The 21,260-nt window shown below is 45.0% G+C and overlaps 1 protein-coding gene across 1 annotated transcript; it reads left to right on the top strand.

Annotated features, from left to right (window-relative positions):
• Positions 1-1,573: 1,573 nt before the first annotated feature.
• LOC115538473 (G2/M phase-specific E3 ubiquitin-protein ligase-like) lies at positions 1,574-3,260 on the top strand. Its single transcript, XM_030350039.1, has 3 exons — positions 1,574-1,701; positions 1,939-2,156; positions 2,852-3,260. The coding sequence occupies exons 1-3, from the start codon at positions 1,598-1,600 to the stop codon at positions 3,100-3,102; spliced, it is 573 nt and encodes a 190-aa protein (XP_030205899.1). The 5' UTR covers positions 1,574-1,597; the 3' UTR covers positions 3,103-3,260.
• The last annotated feature ends 18,000 nt before the right edge of the window (positions 3,261-21,260 follow it).

Here is a 21,260-nt window from a genome sequence, read left to right as displayed (position 1 = left end):
TTAAATCAATCCCCCTTGCAATGAGCGTCGAGTCTTCCAACCGAAATCAATGGATTTACAAAATGCCAAATAAAACATGACAGAAACTGAATTTCGCTACCATACTTGATGAAAAAAAAGAAGATGAGGATGTCTGCATTGCCTTTGGAGAGTGTGGACTCTAAACTCTCCCCAGGCAATGCAGATATCCTGAGTTTAAAGTTGTAAATCCAGGGTTAGGGATTATTTACCATCAGTTAAAACGAAGGAATAATGCCTCATATTAAAAATAATAATAATATTGACTGTGCTTAAAGGAAGCAGGAATTTTACCAAATTGTTCACTTTATTTTGTTTTGTTTTTACACATTTGAAGATTCTACTTAAAGTCACATTTGTCTTGTTATCTTATTTGCTGTTGTTGATCCGAAAATGATCCGACCCGTGACTCAAAAACCAATGCACGATCCGAACCTTCCGTTTTGTGATCCGTTGCACCCCTAATTTTAAGTAGTGTTCTTTAATCCTGTCCTGGGGGACTGCTTATCCTGTACAATTTAACCCTCTCCCTGCATCTACACATCTGATAATCAGGGATTGCTAAAATGACTAACAGGATAAGTGGTACTCCAGGAGTGGTCTGAGAAACAATGCTGTAAGGCATATCTGGTGATATAGATTTTATTAAAACCTGAATTGTTATTCTTTGTTTTTCCAGACCTCTGGATGTGAAGGACATCCTTCTGCCACTGCAGGACCTGGTCTTGAGGATGGGTCAGGGAAGCCGGGTGAACTGCTTAAGAGGGGAGGAGTTTCAATGTGCAGCTAGGGCCTTCAACAGGTCGAGTTTTGACCCCTACGCAAAGTTGGATGTGGTGTTTGTGGATGGCGATGGGGTGGCAGAAGGCGCAGTGGATGAGGGGGACCGACCAGAGAGTTCTGTACCCTCCTCATCCACCAAATACAGAATCATTTAGTATTCGAAGGTCCTGAGGGCAACAAAACCCTGGCCCTGAACAGTGTTGGTAAGCTTTGAATTTAATTTATGGTATTGGGCGTTGCAATTTTGAGTTTTTAACATGCATTTAAAATGAGCAACAAACTTTAATAACCTTGTGCTTTTCCCCTTATCACAGCATTGCAGAAAGGACAGTACAGGCTGGTGGGGCAGATGATTGCCGTCTGCCTGGTGCAGGGGCAGGTCTCTCCCAGATTTTTATCTGAGCGCCTCTACAGACAGGTGTGTAATCTGTCCCCTCTTCCTGCCACTTTGGAAGAGGTGACAGATTACAATTTGAGGACCAAGCTCCGAAAGGCAAGTAAATGGTTAATGTTAATTGAAACCACTTTTTGGATTTTTTTTTTTTTTGTCAGTGTTTTTGTGTCAAGATACTGTGTGGTGTGCTCTATAGTGTACTGATGTTGAATTTCAATATATGATTGATGCCATACAGATATGTCAATGCATTCTTCACTGTTAGAAGATAATTTGTGCCATGAAAGTGCTTAGAAATCCCAAATAATTATTGTTCCTAATGTATGATATTAGATTGCAGATGCCACACATGTGGAAGGTGCCAGAGAGGCTATGGAGGAGGCCACAGACGAGCTCTCCCTCATGGGCTCCTTCTCCTTTGTGAGGAGCCTCCCGCAGAGGGATGAGCTGCTGGGGGCAGCCCTCAACTTCCTCACAGAGGGCCGTATTTTGACTGCTCTGAATCAGTAAGTGGAGCTGGGAATTGACTATTTAATGGACTGAGACCTTTGTGTTGGAGTGAAAAGTTATCATGGGTTCCAAAATAATCTAAATTTCAATTAATTGAAAGGATTTCTTGTCTAATTGATTTTTATCTTCACATTATGTACAATGGAGTAGGCTAGAACAGGCTTCAGAGCAACAGACTTGGATATTCTATCACCTTATATTTTCTCTGATCTATTATCTCATTGATTTTAAAGATTCAAAGAAGGGTTGGAGACCTTCGGGATTCAAGCCCTTTTGAGGTTCCACCCTGAGGAGCTCAAGGGGGTCTTCATGGACACACCTGAGCCGCTGCTGGCCTCCCGGTTGGAGTCCACATTCAGCACGTCTTACCTGTCTGAGCCGGGCTCCAATCGGAGGAGGAAGGAGGCCAGGACCCTTGTATATTGGAGGGACTGGCTGATCGAGGTGGAGGGTAAGGAAGTGTTTCTATCTACAACCCTTATCTATCTAATTGTTCTTTGTTAATATATGCTTATTCTGAATTTGATGCCAGCAACACAATTCAAAACAGGGGACCACCAAAGACTAGGAAAGCTGTAGAATGCTCAAAAAACAACAATGTTCAACTGTTTCAACATTAGTAACTGGTAACAGGTGATATTATCATGAATGGATATAAAAGGGGCATCCCGTAGAAGTTAAGTCTTCACAAACAATAATTGGTCACAATACACAAAGGAAAAATACAATACTGTTTACAGCTCTGCATGAATGAACAAATGCACACATGAAAAATATTTACTATTTGATTTGTGAACCTAGGCATACCTGTAAATACAGCACTGCATAGGGAATTATAGTGAACCAATGCCTAGATTGTGACAGAACCAGCATAACACATTTTATTTATTTTTTTGAAAGAATGACACATTGATTTATTAGTGCACACTTAGGGTAAAACAAGGACTTTTGAACATTTCTATTGTGATCTGAGAAATGCAACACAAACCAACATAAAACAACCTACATTTCTCATTGCTGAGATTAATAAAGTATATATTATCTTAACTAAGGACGACGAAAGATTGGCACATGTCAGGCAGTGTAAAATTCCTGTTAATGTTCACATGCGGTCGTTCCTACAAGTTATCTCTTATGTAATAACAGATGGAGATACGAGTCTCACCCTGGGGGCGGTTTTGGCATTTGCCACAGGCCTTCAAAGAATTCCTGCCGTGGGTTTTCCCATCGGACCCCGGCTTGAATTCCTCCATGAGGAAGATGGACCGGCCCTTTTCCCCACGGCCAATACGTGTTCCCTGGTCCTCAGGCTACCGGTTTATCCGGAGTACACTGGATTTAAGGAGGCCATGGAGGAAGGAATAACCTCCGGTGGGAGTACCTTCGGCGTGGCCTAATTTGGTGCCCAACCCCGTGGAAGGACGCTTGAAGCGCCCCACACACACACAGGGAAGGACGCTTGGAGTGCCCCCACACACACACACACACACACACACACACAGGGAAGGACGCTTGGAGTGCCCCCACACACACACACAGGGAAGGACGCTTTGAGTGCCCCCACACACACACACACACACACACACAGGGAAGGACGCTTGGAGTGCCCCCACACACACACACACACAGGGAAGGACGCTTGGAGTGCCCCCCCACACACACACAGGGAAGGACGCTTGGAGTGCCCCCACACACACACACACACACACAGGGAAGGACGCTTGGAGTGCCCCCACACACACACACAGGGAAGGACGCTTGGAGTGCCCCCCCCCACACACACACACACACACACACAGGGAAGACGCTTGAAGTGCCCCCACAGACACACACACACACACCTATTTTCCCACTCATGACCTGCACCTTGACGTGGTGAGTGGGCTTTCCACCAAGCCAGGTCAAATTGTGTTCCAGCCCTCACTATGTTAATGGTAAACAAAAACAAATGTCTGACTGCAACAAAGTGCTCTATCTCTGTAAAGTACAGTGGGGAATTAGAAAAGTCCTACATGGTTGAACTGTATTTTCCAAATGTTAAAGACAGACTTCTCAGTGACTTGGCTGAATGGCTGCGTTCTGTTCCTGTTGTGGTAATAAGAAGTAAAAAAATATTTACTATTTGATTTGTGAACCTAGGCATACCTGTAAATACAGCACTGCATAGGGAATTACACACACACACACACACCTTTTTCATGACCTGCACCTTGACGTGATGAGTGGGCTTTCCACCAAGCCAGGTCAAACTATTGTGTTCCAGCCTCACTATGTTAAAGGTAAACAAAAACAAATGTCTGACTGCAACAAAGTGCTCTATCTCTGTAAAGTACAGTGGGGAATTAGAAAAGTCCTACATGGTTGAACTGTATTTTCCAAATGTTAAAGACAGACTTCTCAGTGACTTGGCTGAATGGCTGCGTTCTGTTCCTGTTGTGGTAATAAGAAGTAAAAAAATATTTACTATTTGATTTGTGAACCTAGGCATACCTGTAAATACAGCACTGCATAGGGAATTACACACACACACCTTTTTTCATGACCTGCACCTTGACGTGGTGAGTGGGCTTTCCACCAAGCCAGGTCAAACTATTGTGTTCCAGCCTCACTATGTTAAAGGTAAACAAAAACAAATGTCTGACTGCAACAAAGTGCTCTATCTCTGTAAAGTACAATGGGGAATTAGAAAAGTCCTACATGGTTGAACTGTATTTTCCAAATGTTAAAGACAGACTTCTCAGTGACTTGGCTGAATGGCTGCGTTCTGTTCCTGTTGTGGTAATAAGAAGTAAAAAAATATTTACTATTTGATTTGTGAACCTAGGCATACCTGTAAATACAGCACTGCATAGGGAATTACACACACACACCTTTTTTCATGACCTGCACCTTGACGTGGTGAGTGGGCTTTCCACCAAGCCAGGTCAAACTATTGTGTTCCAGCCTCACTATGTTAAAGGTAAACAAAAACAAATGTCTGACTGCAACAAAGTGCTCTATCTCTGTAAAGTACAATGGGGAATTAGAAAAGTCCTACATGGTTGAACTGTATTTTCCAAATGTTAAAGACAGACTTCTCAGTGACTTGGTTGAATTCATTGGCTTGGCTGCGTTCTGTTCCTGTTGTGGTAATAAGAAGTAGAGCCCCCCCATCTTCATCTGCCTGGAAGCTGCCTTCTCCGGGTAAAATTCGTCCTGAATGGGCTTCCTTCCAATCGGGCTCTGCTCCTCACATTAAGCATAGCCCATCTTTACCCAAGACGCAGATGTTTTATTCACTGTTATCCCTCAATAACGTTTATTTGATGTGTTGTTAATCATGTATGACTAATGCTGCCCTACTGTGTGAAAGGTGTGAAACGTTGGGATAGCTTATGGTCATGATGCTTACGTTGAGAAATATGTAGTAGGCCTACTGCTTAGAAATGAATTTTTATGAAGCTTGTTTATATGCTATTTCCCATGATGATAAATTAACATTTCATTGCTGTGAGTTGTGAAGATTATACAAATAAATAGTAAATGTGCTGAATCAGAATACTCATTTCCCATGATGATATATTAACATTGCATTGCTGCAAGATTTGTGAAGATTATACAAATACATTTTAAATCCGCTGAATCAGAATATTCTATTAAAACTTTAGTGATGGATTGTAAATGCCCTTACCGAAGTACTGTACAATAAGTGCAATTTGGAGGTACACTTGTATTTCACTTGAGTATTTAATTAAACCGACTTATCTCCAGATGTTTGCAATAAACTGGAGGATGACGGGAGAAAATCCTGAAAAATAAATGATTGAAGAGCCCCCCATGATCCGCTCGGAAAGTCATAGTCACGCTGATTACAGGTGTTTTTAAAATGCGTATACGGCTCTCACATGACAGCCACGCAACGGACACATCATCTTGCATCATTTGATTTATTGCTGTATAGTTAAACCAGCAAACCATCGCAAGGAAATGTAACAAAGCTGTAGCTGAAAGATTCATCCACAAACATCAGAATAGAAAAACACTGGCAGGGACCATTTCAGCGCATAATGACTACTGCTGCCTATGCGTGTGGCAGTAATGCAATTCTGCTGAATTATTTGGAGGACTTATAGCCTACTTGTAGTGAAGTATTTTTAACAGTGCGGAATCTACAGCTGGTCACTTTCACTGGCTAAGCAAAATTAATCACGAACAGTTGAACCTCTGAATTGATCCTGAAAGCCTATATGTCCTAGAATAATTCATTTGTATTCCGTTTTAGGCCATCTCACTAAAGGTCACTTAGATTTAGCCTATTCAAGCTCACCAAGTCCAGTATTCAGAATTCAAAGCATTTATTCACAAATACGTTCCATTTTTTTGACAAGCGGAGCCGAGAGTCCGGTGCAAACTATGCAAATTAGCCATGTGCACCAAACAGAAGATAGACGCAATGTATAGAACTGATTGTTGTGCATTATTGTGGATATGTAGGCTGGTTAGTTGTGGTTGTTTGTGGTCTTAGTGAAACAGCCTTGCCTTGGAGTTGGAGAAGTTGGAGTGATTGTGTGAATGTGCGAGAGAGATCGCACCTGCCGTGGTGATGTTGGGCTTGTTGTGGGCTTTTATGTGATCGATGATGTATCTGTCTGATCGTATTAGCTGTAGATGGATGGTTAAATAATGTCACAAGATCGGTCCTACTGCATGTTCTTCTGAGTGCGCAAGAACGGTGCCAATTATTGTCGTGTTTGCATTGTAATGCACAACTTTGCCCCTCCCTGTTATAAAATAAGGTGCATCCCAACAACTTCAGCCAATGCAGGCTCCTATTGCTTTACCAGTGTGCTTAATGTGTGCTTAATGTGTGTGTGTGTGTGTGTGTGTGTGTGTGTGTGTGTGTGTGTGTGTGTGTGTGTGTGTGTGTGTGTGTGTGTGTGTGTGTGTGTGTGTGTGTGTGTGTGTGTGTGTGTGTGTGTGTGTCTGCGTGTGTGTGTCTGCGTGTTGTCATGTAGGCTATAGATATAGATCGATTGTCTTGGCTTGCTTGCATCCATGAAATATTGTAATGTTATGGCCGAGCTGGCTACTGCATATCGCGAACAATCTGGGGATGAGGGCATCCCCGAATAATGATGGGTATTTCGCACACTGCCATCTCAATATATAGCCTAACATATACAAATATATCACTGTACTAGACACAAATATATTTTCCACTAGCTAGTGGTGGTCATTACATTGTAGTGAAACTAGTAAAGACAACACAGCCTTATGTTACGGCGAAACATGGAGGCACTGACTGCCGCTCTAGTTTCGACAATGCGTTACTTTAGTCTGGTCTTTCTCTTCACTGATTGGTTAGACAGCCTTCAAACTTAGTGGTCAAGCAAAGAAGGGGAGGGGCTCGTTCTGCATACCTAATAGCCGGAGTGAATAACTAATAGCCGGAGTGAATGACTAATAGCCGCGGCTATTAGTCATTCAAAACCGTACGGAATCCGTACGGAATCCGTACGGAAACCGTACGGAAACCGTACGGAAACCGTACGGATTCCGTACGGATTCCGTACGGAATTCTTGCAAAACCGTACGGAATCCGTACGGAAACCGTACGGAATCCGTACGGAATCCGTACGGAAACCGTACGGTTTCCGTACGGTTTTGCACTTTTACCGCGCCAATCTAGGTCCGGATTGTGGCCTTCTTGGCTTTCCATACATTCGAGCCGATAGCCCCGGATCTTGGCCGGTAGGTAATTTATTTTATTTTATTTATTTATTTATTTTTATTTATTTTTTCAGGGGCCCCCCCTCTGCCTTGGGCCCCCCCACAACTGTCCCCTTTGTCCCCGCAGTCCGACGGCCCTGTGTGTGCGTGTGCGTGTGTGTGTGTGTGTGTGTGTGTGTGTGTGTGTGTGTGTGTGTGTGTGTGTGTTTAGGAGTATGGTGAATCTTTATCATGGGGTTAAATGATGGATATCTCCATGTGAGAGGTGAGACAGTAGATATAATCGTACCTCCTATCTGGTTAAAGTTCTTCTTCAGAATCCCAATGTTGGCTTTGAAGCCCTGCTGGTCACCCTGAGCTATTCCAGTGCTCCTCTCCAGGACTTCGGGGTCATCTCTGATATACCGCTCCATCCAGTCCTGTGTGAGGACTATTCCCTGGATGTTGCTGTCATAGTATCCAATCTGAACTCCATCCAGCATCCCAACAGCAACAAACTCTGGGAAGGTTGAGAGTCCAGACGACGCCGTGTAGAAATAATGCAGAGAGTAAAGGACTGTAGACAGACAGACAGACAGGTTAATACGGGACATCACTGTAGACAGACAGACAGACAGGTTAATACGGTACATCACTGTAGACAGACAGACAGACAGGTTAATACGGTACATCACTGTAGACGGACAGACAGACAGGTTAATACGGTACATCACTGTAGACGGACAGACAGACAGGTTAATACGGTACATCACTGTAGACAGACAGACAGACAGGTTAATACGGTACATCACTATAGACAGACAGACAGACAGGTTATTACGGTACATCACTGTAGACAGAGAGACAGACAGACAGGTTAATACGGTACATCACTGTAGACAGACAGACAGACAGGTTAATACGGTACATCACTGTAGACAGACAGACAGACAGGTTAATACGGTACATCACTGTACACAGACAGACAGGTTACTACTGTGTATCACTGGAGACAGACAGACAGACATGCGATTAATGTCCATCCCTCTAGTCTAGACCAGGGGTCGGCAACTAAGTTTGGCCTCGGGACAATATTTTTTCCAGCCAGTAGGTGGCGGGCCAGAACATTATCAAAGGCTAGTTCAAGGAATTGATTAATGAAAGTGCTGCTGGAACTGAGACGCAGGTCCGTCAGCTGGCTTAGTCATATGCTTAACAAGCACTAGATGACTCTTAAAAGACGTACATATGAACAAGTGTATGCCCTAATCACATAAATGTCATGCCTGATCACGTTGGGTAGAGGTGTTGCTTCATTGCAGTGATATCATCATGATCAGTTCTAACTGAAGAGAAAGTGATATCCACGAGCTGCTGATCATGTGAGAGACGGTGATGCAGTCGTATTAAACAAGGCGTTGAAAGATGGTGCGATCTACGAGAGAGACGCAGAGGAACTGTCCTTATGGCCCCTCCCCCTGTCATAGGGCCCCGCCCCCTGTCACATGGCTCCGCCACCTGACTGGCCGTAATGTAGGAACCTTCAGTTTGATCTTATTGACGGCCAAACATCTCACTGTAGCCCACAGCACTGGCTGACCAGACCTTCAACTGAACACAACCTGCTGCCTCTTCTTAATCATTACAGATGACATGAATAATAATCTATTATTTAAATAATTATTACAATGTTTACTATTACAAGTATATTTGTGAATTTCTGTATTAGATTACGGCATTTTAACTATCTTCACATTGCCATCATTGGAAAGATAATAATTAATATAATATAATAATATAATTATACTCATCCTCATCGTCATCCGCTTATCCGGGGTCGGGTCGCGGGGGGAGCAGCTCAAGCAGGGGGCCCCAGACTTCCCTTTCCCGGGCCACATTGACCAGCTCTGACGGGGGGATCCCGAGGCGTTCCCAGGCCAGTGTTGAGACATAATCTCTCCACCTAGTCCTGGGTCTTCCCCGAGGTCTCCTCCCCACTGGACGTGCCTGAAACACCTCCCAAGGAAGGCGCCCAGTGGGCATCCTTACCAGATGCCCGAACCACCTCAGCTGACTCCTTTCTAAGTAAAGGAGCAGCGGCTCTAATCCGAGTTCCTCACGGATGGCTGAGCTTCTCACCCTATCCCTAAGGGAGACGCCAGCCACCCTTCTGAGAAAACTCATCTCGGCCGCTTGTACCCGCGATCTCGTCCTTTCGGTCATCACCCAGCCCTCATGACCATAGGTGAGGATAGGAACGAAGATCGACCGGTAGATCGAGAGCTTTGCCTTGCGGCTCAGCTCTCTTTTCGTTACAACGGTGCGGTAAAGCGAACGCAATACCGCCCCCGCTGCTCCGATTCTCCGGCCAATCTCACGCTCCATAGTACCCTCACTCGCGAACAAGACCCCGAGGTACTTGAACTCCTTCACTTGGGCTAAGGACTCATTTCCTACCCGGAGTAAGCAATCCACCGGTTTCCTGCTAAGAGTCATGGCCTCAGATTTAGCGGTGCTGATCCTCATCCCAGCCGCTTCACACTCGGCCGCCAGCCGATCCAGTGAGTGCTGAAGGTCACAGGCCGATGATCCAATGAGGACCACATCATCTGCAAAAAGCAGTGACGAGATCCTCAGACCACCGAACTGCAACCCCTCCCCACCACGACTACGCCTCGATATCCTGTCCATGTATATCACAAACAGGATTGTTGACAAAGCGCAGCCCTGGCGGAGGCCAACATCCTCCGGGAACGAAACTGACTTACTGCCGAGAACACGGACACAGCTCTCGCTTTGGGAGAACAGAGATTGGATGGCCCTGAGGATAGACCCCCTTACCCATACTCCCGCAGCACCTCCCACAGTTTCTCCCGGGGGACCCGGTCATACGCCTTCTCCAGATCCACAAAACACATGTAGACCGGATGGGCATACTCCCAGGCCCCCTCCAGGATCCTTGCGAGAGTGAAGAGCTGGTCTGTAGTTCCACGTCCGGGGCAAAAACCGCATTGTTCCTCTTCAATCTGAGGTTCGACGATCGGCCGAACCCTCCTTTCCAGCACCTTGGAGTAGACTTTACCAGGGAGGCTGAGAAGTGTGATACCCCGGTAATTGGCACACACTCTCTGGTCCCCCCCTTTGAACAGGGGAACCACCACCCCGGTTTGCCACTCCTTTGGCACTGTACCCGACTCCCACGCGATGTTGAATAGGCGTGTCAACCATGACAGCCCCTCAACACCCAGAGCCTTTAGCATTTCTGGCTGGATCTCATCAATCCCTGGGGCTTTGCCACTGCGGAGATGTTTGACTACCTCAGTGACCTCCACCAGGGAAATTGACGACGAAACACCATCAACCTCGAGCTCTGCCTCCAACATAGAGGGCGTGTTATTCGGATTCAGGAGTTCCTCAAAGTGTTCCTTCCAACGTCCGACGACCTCCTCAGTTGAGGTCAACAGAGTCCCATCCTTACTGTACACAGCTTGGATGGTTCCCCGTTTCCCCCTCCTGAGGTGCCGGATAGTCTTCCAGAAACACTTTGGTGCCGACCGAAAGTCCTTCTCCATGGCCTCTCCGAACTTCTCCCACACCCGCTGCTTAGCCTCCGACACGGCAGCAGCTGCAGCCCTTCGAGCCTGTCGGTACCCTGCAACCGAGTCAGGAGTCCTCCAGGATATCATATCCCGGAAGGCCTCCTTCTTCAGTCGGACGGCTTCCCTGACCACCGGTGTCCATCACGGTGTCCGAGGGTTACCGCCCCTTGAGGAGCCTAAGACCCTGAGGCCACAGCTAGCCACCGCAGCTTCAGCAATGGAGGCTTTGAACACCGCCCACTCCGGCTCAATGCCCCCAACCTCCACAGGAATGCCAGAAAAGCTCCGCCGGAGGTGTGAGTTGAAGATACCTAGGACGTGGGCCTCCTCCAGACGTTCCCAGTTCACCCGCACTACTCGTTTGGGCTTACCAGGTCTATCCGGAAATTTCCCCCATTCCCTGATCCAACTCACAACCAGATGGTGGTCGGTTGACAGTTCCGCCCCTCTCTTTACCCGAGTGTCCAAAACATGCGGCCTCAGATCAGATGACACGATCACGAAATCGATCATCGATCTTCGGCCTAGGGTACTCTGGTACCAGGTACACTTATGAGCACCCTTATGTTCGAACATGGTGTTTGTTATGGATAATCCATGACTAGCACAGAAGTCCATTAACAAACGACCGCTCGGGTTTAGATCAGGGAGGCCGTTCCTCCCCACCACGCCTCTCCAGGTGTCTCCATCGTTGCCCACGTGGGCGTTGAAGTCTCCCAGCAGAACTACGGAGTCCCCTACTGGAGCCCCATACAGGACTCCATTCAGGGTCTCCAAGAAGGCCGAGTACTCTGAGCTGCTGTTTGGTGCATACGCACAAACAACAGTCAGAGTTTTCCCCCCTACAACCCTTAGGCGCAGGGAGGCGACCCTCTCGTCTACCGGGGTAAACTCCAACACCGCGGCGCTCAGCCGGGGATTTATGAGTATCCCCACACCCGCCCGGCGCCTCACGCCCTCGGCAACTCCGGAGAAGAATAGAGTCCAACCCTTATCCAGGCGTACAGTACCAGAGCTGAGACTGTGCGTGGAGATAAGCCCCACCAGATCTAACTGATAGCGCTCCACCTCCCTCACAAGCTCCGGTTCCTTTCCCCACAGCGAGGTGACGTTCCACGTCCCCAGAGCCAGCTTCTGCCGCCCGGGTCTGGTCCGTCGAGACCCCTGACCTTCGCTGCCACCCATGTGGCTGCGCACCCCACCCCAACGGGTCTTCCCACAGGTGGTGGGCCCATGGGATGAAGAGAGGGGGGGTGCCACGTAGTTTGTTCGGGCTATGCCCGACCGGGCTCCGTGGCAAACCCGGCCACCAGGCGCTCGCCATCGAGCCCTCCGTCTGGGCCTGGCTCCAGACGGGGGCCCCGGGCTTCCTCCGGGCCGGGTCACATCTCCTCTTTTTTCGTAATAATATATAATATAATATATAATAATAATAATATAATTATTGAATTTCATAACAATATATTGATAGCAATGATAATAATTATATTATTGTGTGTCTGCGTGTGTATACGGGTGTGTGCACGTGCATGACGATTCTCCAAGAACGTTGACAAGTTAAAAATAAAATAACTTTGAGTGTTAATATAATATTTTGGATTAAAAGTAGACTTAAAGTACACATCGGATTCCTTCCTAACTGAAGTTTAATGTTTGGTTCTGATAATAGACTTCGTTTTAACAGTTGAACCCAGAATACATGTTCTTATATTCGTTTAAATACTCACAGTAAAAGCTGAACCATGTTGTGGATTAATTGAACTCATTAGAGAGGATACTCAAATGCTTTTCAACCAAATGAGGGAATCGAAGCATCGTATCTTCAGGGACCATGAACCAAACATTTTGGAAGAATAGTTTTGAACAGTAAAAACTTGAGTCAGTCTTACCTGAGGACACACCGTGACCAAAGACCAACAGCAGCAGCCCCGTTAGCGCCTTCATATCGATGTATTCAGAAGAACAGCTCAAGGAGATTATCCACAGAGAAGTGACTCAGAGTCCAGCATCAGACGCACTGACCAGGAAACATGCGGACAAGAGGAGAACTTCAAAGTGAAACTAACTCTTACACACACACGCACGCACGCACAAACGCACACACACACACACACACACACACACACACACACACACACACACACACACACACACACACACACACACACACACACACACACACACACACACACACACACAAACACACACGCGCGCGCAGGGACGTGCACAGGGGGATTGCTCAGGTTGCAACAGCCCATATGCCCTCCTCGACTCATGTTGCCCTTCCGAGGAACAAATAAAAATTTAAATCGTAGAATTTCATGTATGCCTAGCTAAAAAAAAACTACCATTCGAAACATTTCATAAGGTAAAAATAGCCTCATTCACTTCCATTCGGGCACCGAGAGTGAAGGTCAGTAGGGGGAGGGCAAACTCTGTTTACGTAGCTGCAGCGCTGCACGTGAACGGCACCTGCCTGCATGATATGCCTGCCTAATGCCTAGACCAGGGCTATTCAACCTCCTTATCAAGTGGGCCGAAAAGGAAAATCACTGGGGGTTCATGGGCCACACAGAGTAAAACTACGTGAATGAATCGCTACAAATAAATCGTACTTAAAGTAGTGTTAACTTAATATATATAGTACTACTACATGGAATAAACTTGTCAGATGCATTCCTTCATTCTTCACTTTTAACCGTATCATTATAAAATATTTTGTTCTCACATATTTTGGACACGTATTTAGAATTAAACAATGTTGTTTGAATCATCACAAAACTGTACATGAGACATTTTGAGTCAGTGAGAAAGATCGCACTGCCTTGTTTACCTAGTTTGGCTCATCCTGAGACACTCATGCAGCTTCTCATAGGTCATGGAGCAACGTGCCCTTGTTCTGATGGCATTCATATGAGAAAAGCTAGACTCACACGTATCGGTTGAGCCAACATTGTCGGAATAAGTGATGTCAGTTCCTGATTGTGGGGTACTGATACTGGCTAGTATCACCGGATACACACAGAAACCTGGTTGGCATGCAACTATGTTTCTCCTTTATTTTATTTATTTTTTGCATGCAACCTCTTGCGGGCCAGAAAAAAATTGAGAGGGGCCGGCCCACGGGCCGCTAGTTGGATATGCCTGGCCTAGACCAAAGAGATTGTCGTTGTTGTCTGTTGAGACGACTGCCTTTTATGAAATTAATTAAAATCTTCATAAATCCAGGCTCAGTTTGTCAAGTAACATTTTAGCCAAAGGAATCAGAAAGCCAGCTAGCTTGCAGACAAGCAGATCATTATCTCATAGGCTGCTATTTTTTTGGTAGGAAAACTAAACTACATGTCTGCTGATAGTTAGTTTCTAAAATTTCGTTTTAGCAAGAAGAATGAATTATTGAAGTAATGCATCACATGAATTCTTTCTTTCAAATTGGTTAAATGCCTAAATCGTGTATGGGTTTTGTTTGTTATTGTTAAGTGAAGCCGTAATACCCACTGAAAAGAGGCGGATTCAGGAGAGAGAGCGAGAGCGAGAGCGAGAGCGAGAGCGAGAGCGAGAGAGAGAGAGAGAGAGTAGGAGAGAGAGAGCGAGAGCGAGAGAGAGAGAGAGAGAGAGAGAACCAGGAAGCAGCAAAGGGGAGTCACTGCAGGGTTGGCTACGACCAGCAGGTGAGACTGAGACGTTACATTGTGATAAAGATGAAACAAGTGTAGGCTAATTGATTAATTAATCAGACTCATATTTTAGCCTACTAATAGACATTTTTTATAATTACATTCAATTTAAATAAGCAACAAGTCTCCAGGCATGGGGACAATGTGGACCAGGAGGCACATAGGGCTGGTAGGCCTAAGTGCTGATCACCATATGAGATGAGAGGACCATGCTAGAAGGTACAGGGGGACCGCCTTCCATTCAGACAAAAGGCCAGTCCGTCATTGACGTCTAATTGTCGTAGTGGCGGCACTTCAATTGTTTTCAAATGTCCCACCCTTACTGTACATACACACCATGAAGTTTTGCTGCGAATATTTCTGTTTGCTTTGGTCGCTCAAGTCGCTCAAGACATACAATTCAATTTTGCAGACGCATTTAAAGGAGCCGTATGCTTTTAGCACAGACAGCCATATCAAAGAGTGAACTCCCATACACATTGGCCATATTGCAGAGACGGTTTTGCTTGTTGGATAAAGTACATCGACCGCAAGTAGGACAGTGATTCCCCCCAATATATCTCAATATATAGCTGGTCGTAGCCAACCCTGCAGGGACTCCCCTTTGCTGCTTCCTGGTTCTCTCTCGCTCTCCCCCTCTCTCTCTCCCCCTCTCCCCCTCTCCCTCTCTCTCTCTCTCTCTCTCTCCTGAATCCGCCTCTTTTCAGTGGGTATTACGGCTTCACTTAACAATAACAAACAATACCCATATACGATTTAGGCATTTAACCAATTTGAAAGAAAGAATTCATGTGATGCATTACTTCAATAATTCATTCTTCTTGCTCAAACGAAATTTTAGAAACTAACTATCAGCAGACATGTAGTTTAGTTTTCCTACCAAAAAAATAGCAGCCTATGAGATAATGATCTGCTTGTCTGCAAGCTAGCTGGCTTTCTGATTCCTTTGGCTAAAATGTTACTTGGATTGAGCCTGGATTTATGAAGATTTTAATTAATTTCTTAAAAGGCCGTCGTCTCAACAGACAACAACGACAATCTCTTTGGTCTAGGCATTAGGCAGGCATATCATGCAGGCAGGTGCCGTTCGCGGGCAGCGCTGCAGCTACGTAAACAGAGTTTGCCCTCCCCCTACTGACCTTCACTCTCGGTGCCCGAATGGAAGTGAATGTATGGAGGTAGATTTGTGTCTTTATTATGCAATCAAAAATAATAGGTTTGAGAGCAAAACTTTCCACACTGCAATCAAAAAATAGATTTGAGAGCAAAACTATCGACACTGCAATCAAAAAATGTTTTATTGCAAGATAAATTAATGTGATAAAAAAAATATTAATGGGAATCCAAAAGTTTTGTTTGCAAACCCAAAAGTTTTGTTTGCAAATCCAAAAGTTTTGTTTGCGAATCCAAAAGTTTTGTTTGCGAATCAAAAAGCTTTGTTTGCGAATCCTAAAGTTTTGCTTGCGAATCCAAAAGCTTTGCTTGCTGTTGAGCTGAATCTCGTGGGCGGGACCTACGCCAAAAGATGTAAGACACGTCTCTATTGGCCAGTCTCGATCGGAGTGACAGCTTGGCAACATCCGAAAAGCCGCTGCCCCCCGACCGCCTCCAGAAGCAGATTGTTGGCCTGTTCGTTTGTGCCTCTCAATCCGCGGCGGCGGTCAACAACATCGCCCTGCTCTCCTCTGCCATGGTCTCCTTGTCGGCTGACAGGGAGGCCTACGGGATTTTCAGGGCACGCAAGCGCGCGCACGGGACAAGCCCATAAGGCGAAGCCTAGACGGCGTAGCCTACATGAAATAGAACTCCCTCTCTCGTTACTAACTGTGGATGTTGCCAAGCTGTCACTCCGATCGAGACTGGCCAATAGAGACGTGTCTTACATCTTTTGGCGTAGGTCCCGCCCACGAGATTCAGCTCAACAGCAAGCAAAGCTTTTGGATTCGCAAGCAAAACTTTAGGATTCGCAAGCAAAGCTTTTTGATTCGCAAACAAAACTTTTGGATTCGCAAACAAAACTTTTGGATTTGCAAACAAAACTTTTGGGTTTGCAAACAAAACTTTTGAATTCCCATTAATATTTTTTTTATCACATTAATTTATCTTGCAATAAAACATTTTTTGATTGCAGTGTCGATAGTTTTGCTCTCAAATCTAATTTTTGATTGCAGTGTGGAAAGTTTTGCTCTCAAACCTATTTTTTGATTGCAGTGTGGAAAGTTTTGCTCTCAAACCTATTATTTTTGATTGCATAATAAAGACACAAATCTACCTCCATATGACTGAGGCTATTTTTACCTTATGAAATGTTTCGAATGGTAGTTTTTCTTTAGCTAGGCATCCATGAAATTCTACGATTTAAATTTGTATTTGTTCCTCGGAAGGGCAACATGAGTCGAGGAGGGCATATGGGCTGTTGCAACCTGAGCAATCCCCCTGTGCACGTCCCTGCGCGCGCGCGCGTGTGCGCGTGCGTGCGTGCGTGCGTGTGTGTGTAAGAGTTAGTTTCGGTTTGAAACCGCGGTGAAGTTAGTTTTAGGTTGGATATTCGACGGGACATGGAAGCTATTGAAAGAAATATGATCATTCCTGTATATTAATATTCATATAAAATAGATGAAGCAATAAAATACCATAAAAAATGGTGTGTCCTAATCTTAGGGTTTAGTTCTACAATTGGATACTGGTTTGGAGTCACTGGGTCACGTGGCATGGAAGCTATTGAAAGAAATATGATCATTCCTGCATATTAATATTCATATAAAATAGAGGAAGCAATAAAATACTATAACAAGTGGTGTGTCCTATTCTCAGGGTTTAGTTCTACAAATGGATACTGGTTTGGAGTCACTGGGTCACATGGCATGGAAGCTATTGAAAGAAATATGATCATTCCTGCATATTAATATTCATATAAAATAGAGAAAGCACTAAAATACCATAAAAATTGGTGTGTCCTATTCTTAGGGTTTAGTTCTACAATTGGATACTGGTTTGGAGTCACTGGGTCACGTGGCAGGGAAGCTATTGAAAGAAATATGATCATTCCTGCATATTAATATTCATATAAAATAGAGGAAGCAATAAAATACTATAACAAGTGGTGTGTCCTATTCTCAGGGTTTAGTTCTACAAATGGATACTGGTTTGGAGTCACTGGGTCACATGGCATGGAAGCTATTGAAAGAAATATGATCATACCTGCATATTAATATTCATATAAAATAGAGAAAGCACTAAAATACCATAAAAATTGGTGTGTCCTATTCTTAGGGTTTAGTTCTACAATTGGATACTGGTTTGGAGTCACTGGGTCACGTGGCATGGAAGCTATTGAAAGAAATATGATCATTCCTGCATATTAATATTCATATAAAATAGAGGAAGCAATAAAATACTATAACAAGTGGTGTGTCCTATTCTCAGGGTTTAGTTCTACAAATGGATACTGGTTTGGAGTCACTGGGTCACATGGCATGGAAGCTATTGAAAGAAATATGATCATACCTGCATATTAATATTCATATAAAATAGAGAAAGCACTAAAATACCATAAAAATTGGTGTGTCCTATTCTTAGGGTTTAGTTCTACAATTGGATACTGGTTTGGAGTCACTGGGTCACGTGGCATGGAAGCTATTGAAAGAAATATGATCATTCCTGCATATTAATATGCATATAAAATAGAGGAAGCAATAAAATACTATAACAAGTGGTGTGTCCTATTCTCAGGGTTTAGTTCTACAAATGGATACTGGTTTGGAGTCACTGGGTCACATGGCATGGAAGCTATTGAAAGAAATATGATCATACCTGCATATTAATATTCATATAAAATAGAGAAAGCACTAAAATACCATAAAAATTGGTGTGTCCTATTCTTAGGGTTTAGTTCTACAATTGGATACTGGTTTGGAGTCACTGGGTCACATGGCATGGAAGCTATTGAAAATACTGCAAGTATTTTGTATTGATATATTTACGTGAAGTAATTTATTGACGGTCCCTAAATCAGTTTCCAGCGATTCACCGCGAGGCTCTGCGAGGTGCGCTAACCGTTCTCCTGCTGCTATTGTCGGGCAAATCTCCGTGAAGTCGCGGCTGGAACTGGACTGAATATCCAACCTAAAACTAAATTCACCGCGGTATACTTCTGCTGTTAATAAGGTTAGACGAATCGCTAGTGGTTTTTTCTTATGACACGGTGTGACTTCTCATGTGGTACTTCAGTGTGACCTGTAGGGGGGAGTATAACATCAAATAATGAACCATCACGCATCCAGTCTCGGGACCCATTTCACGTGCAAAACATGATTAGGTGCCCTCTAGGTGCTCCTTCATACAATAAATTATGATGATGTGCCCTCTAGAACAAGAAAATTCAATGACATGCCTTAATGAGCGCCCTTATAGTCCCCTTCTGCCCGTCTGGTGCCCTTTTAGTGCCCCCTTTAGAACCCTGATAGTGCCCTTCTGCCCGTCTGGAAACCTACTAGTACCCTGATAGTCCCCTTCTGCCCGTCTGGTCCTTCAAGTGCCCTTCTGCCCGTCTGGTGCCCTTCTAGTGCCCTGATAGTCCCCTTCTGCCCGTCTGGTCCTTCTAGTGCCCTGATAGTGCCCTTCTAGTGCGCTTCTAGTGCCCTTCTAGTGCCCTGATATTGCCCTTCTGCTCGTCTGGTCCTTATAGTGCCCTTTTAGTGCTCTTCTGCCCGTCTGGTGCCCTTCTAGTGCTCTTCTGCCCGTCTGGTGCCCTTCTAGTGCCCTTCTGCCCGTCTGGTGCCCCCATGATTGAAAAAGTGTGCTAAAGTGCCCTCTATGGTGTTGAAATGAGAGAAAGTGCCTTATTGGCTGCCCTTTACACGTGAACGAAAATTAATGAGTGCCCTAGGTTGCCCCTGATGATGATGTGCCCTCTGGAGCAAGAATATGGCAAACCGAAAAAAACATGTGGTTAGCTATTGAGGTGCAGACGTTCCTCTCTTTTGTAGCTGACGAACGGGGAATGCGGGGCGTTGCTTTCATGTGGCGTCGCCATGACAAACAGGTACATCGAGTGGTACTTAAATCACTGGATAACGAAGCAAAAAGCGGATAAAGAGTATGTCAGAACCCATAGTGGAAAAGCGCAATTAGATGCCAAGTTAGAAAAACGTAATATTTTCAGTTTGCATAATCCGTTTAAAATGTATATAAATATTTGAGCGTTCAAGATCATTCAAGTGTAGGTCGTTTCGTGCAAGAGAGACGATAATGGTCAGCTATCAGCTCAACATGAAGGAAAACTTCCTTAAATGTTTCCTTAGCTGGCTGCAGGCGGTCAAAGACTGTATGGTAGCGGCACATTGAATTTTCTCCAGTCAAATCTTTACTTAAATGTTAGTAAAGATGAAAGCAGTAAGGCATCCTCCTTTCTTTGGCTAAAATGTGAAAGTGCACAATGATTTGAACAACTCATTTTGGTGTTTATAAAGTCGCTAGAATAAGGGGAAACAGTGTCTTTGAAGCAATTTTTCTCATTGAAGGTGTCTAGTTTCCTCAGGAGATACATACGTTGTTGTCCCTTCTTGTAAACCCCATCTGCATGCTGGCTAAAGGACAGACGTTGGTCGATCTCTGTGCCAAGGTATTTGAACTTCACCACCTGTTCAACTACTTGTCCTTCCAGGGTCAAAGGTGAGGAAAGTGGATGTGGGATGTTAGATGCCCTCCTCCTATGGCAACACAGTTCTTTGGTTTTGCTGATGTTCAACTGCAGTGAGCTTTCTTTGAACCACAGGGCCATTTCAGTGATATATTGGGTGTACTTGGACAGGGTGCTTTGATCTGTCAGTTTGGCCACCAAGGCCAGATCATCTGCATATTTAAATAGCTTGAATCCACTGATGTTGCATGTGATCTCATTGGTGTATATTGAGAACAGGATGGGAGACAAGACACAACCCTGTGGGACTCCAGTGTTAAGGATGATGTTGGACGATGTTACACCCTGGACCTTTACATGCTGGGGTCTGTCCTTTAAAAACTCCTTGATCCAAAGTGTCAGTGCTGGGTTGACCTGAAGCTGCTGAAGGCGATGCAGGAGTGTGTTGATGTTAACTGTATTAAATGCTGACGAGAAGTCCATGAATAACATCCTGACCAAGGAGTTCTGGGAGTCCAGGTGCTTTGTGATGGTATCCAGTAGATGTAATGTAGCGTCCTCCACACCTCGTTTTGGCTTGTAGGCAAACTGTGGATCCAGATTCTCACCGATGGTGGTGGTGAGCTCTCCTGCAACAACTCTCTCCATGCATTTGCACAGGATAGAGGTGAGTGCCACTGGTCTGAAGTCGTTCAGAGCTTTAGCCCGGGGCTTTTTGGGAACAGGGATGATGGTGGTCTCCTTCCACGGCCTGGGAACAAAACTGGCATCTAGGAAGAGCTGAAACATTTCCGTCATTACACCGCCCAGCTGACTTGCACACTCCTTCAGTATTCTGCCCTTCAGCCCATCTGGTCCAGGAGCGTTGGAGGAATGGAGATGGGAAAAGATGGATATAACCCGCTTCTCTTCTATGCAGATAGATTCTGGGGGGTATAGGAGAGTGACCA

Source organism: Gadus morhua, unplaced genomic scaffold (genome assembly GCF_902167405.1).
Source record: "Gadus morhua unplaced genomic scaffold, gadMor3.0, whole genome shotgun sequence".
NCBI classification, from domain to species: domain Eukaryota; kingdom Metazoa; phylum Chordata; class Actinopteri; order Gadiformes; family Gadidae; genus Gadus; species Gadus morhua.
Note: the sequence above shows the minus strand (reverse complement) of the source record. Positions and strands in the feature narration are given on the sequence as shown.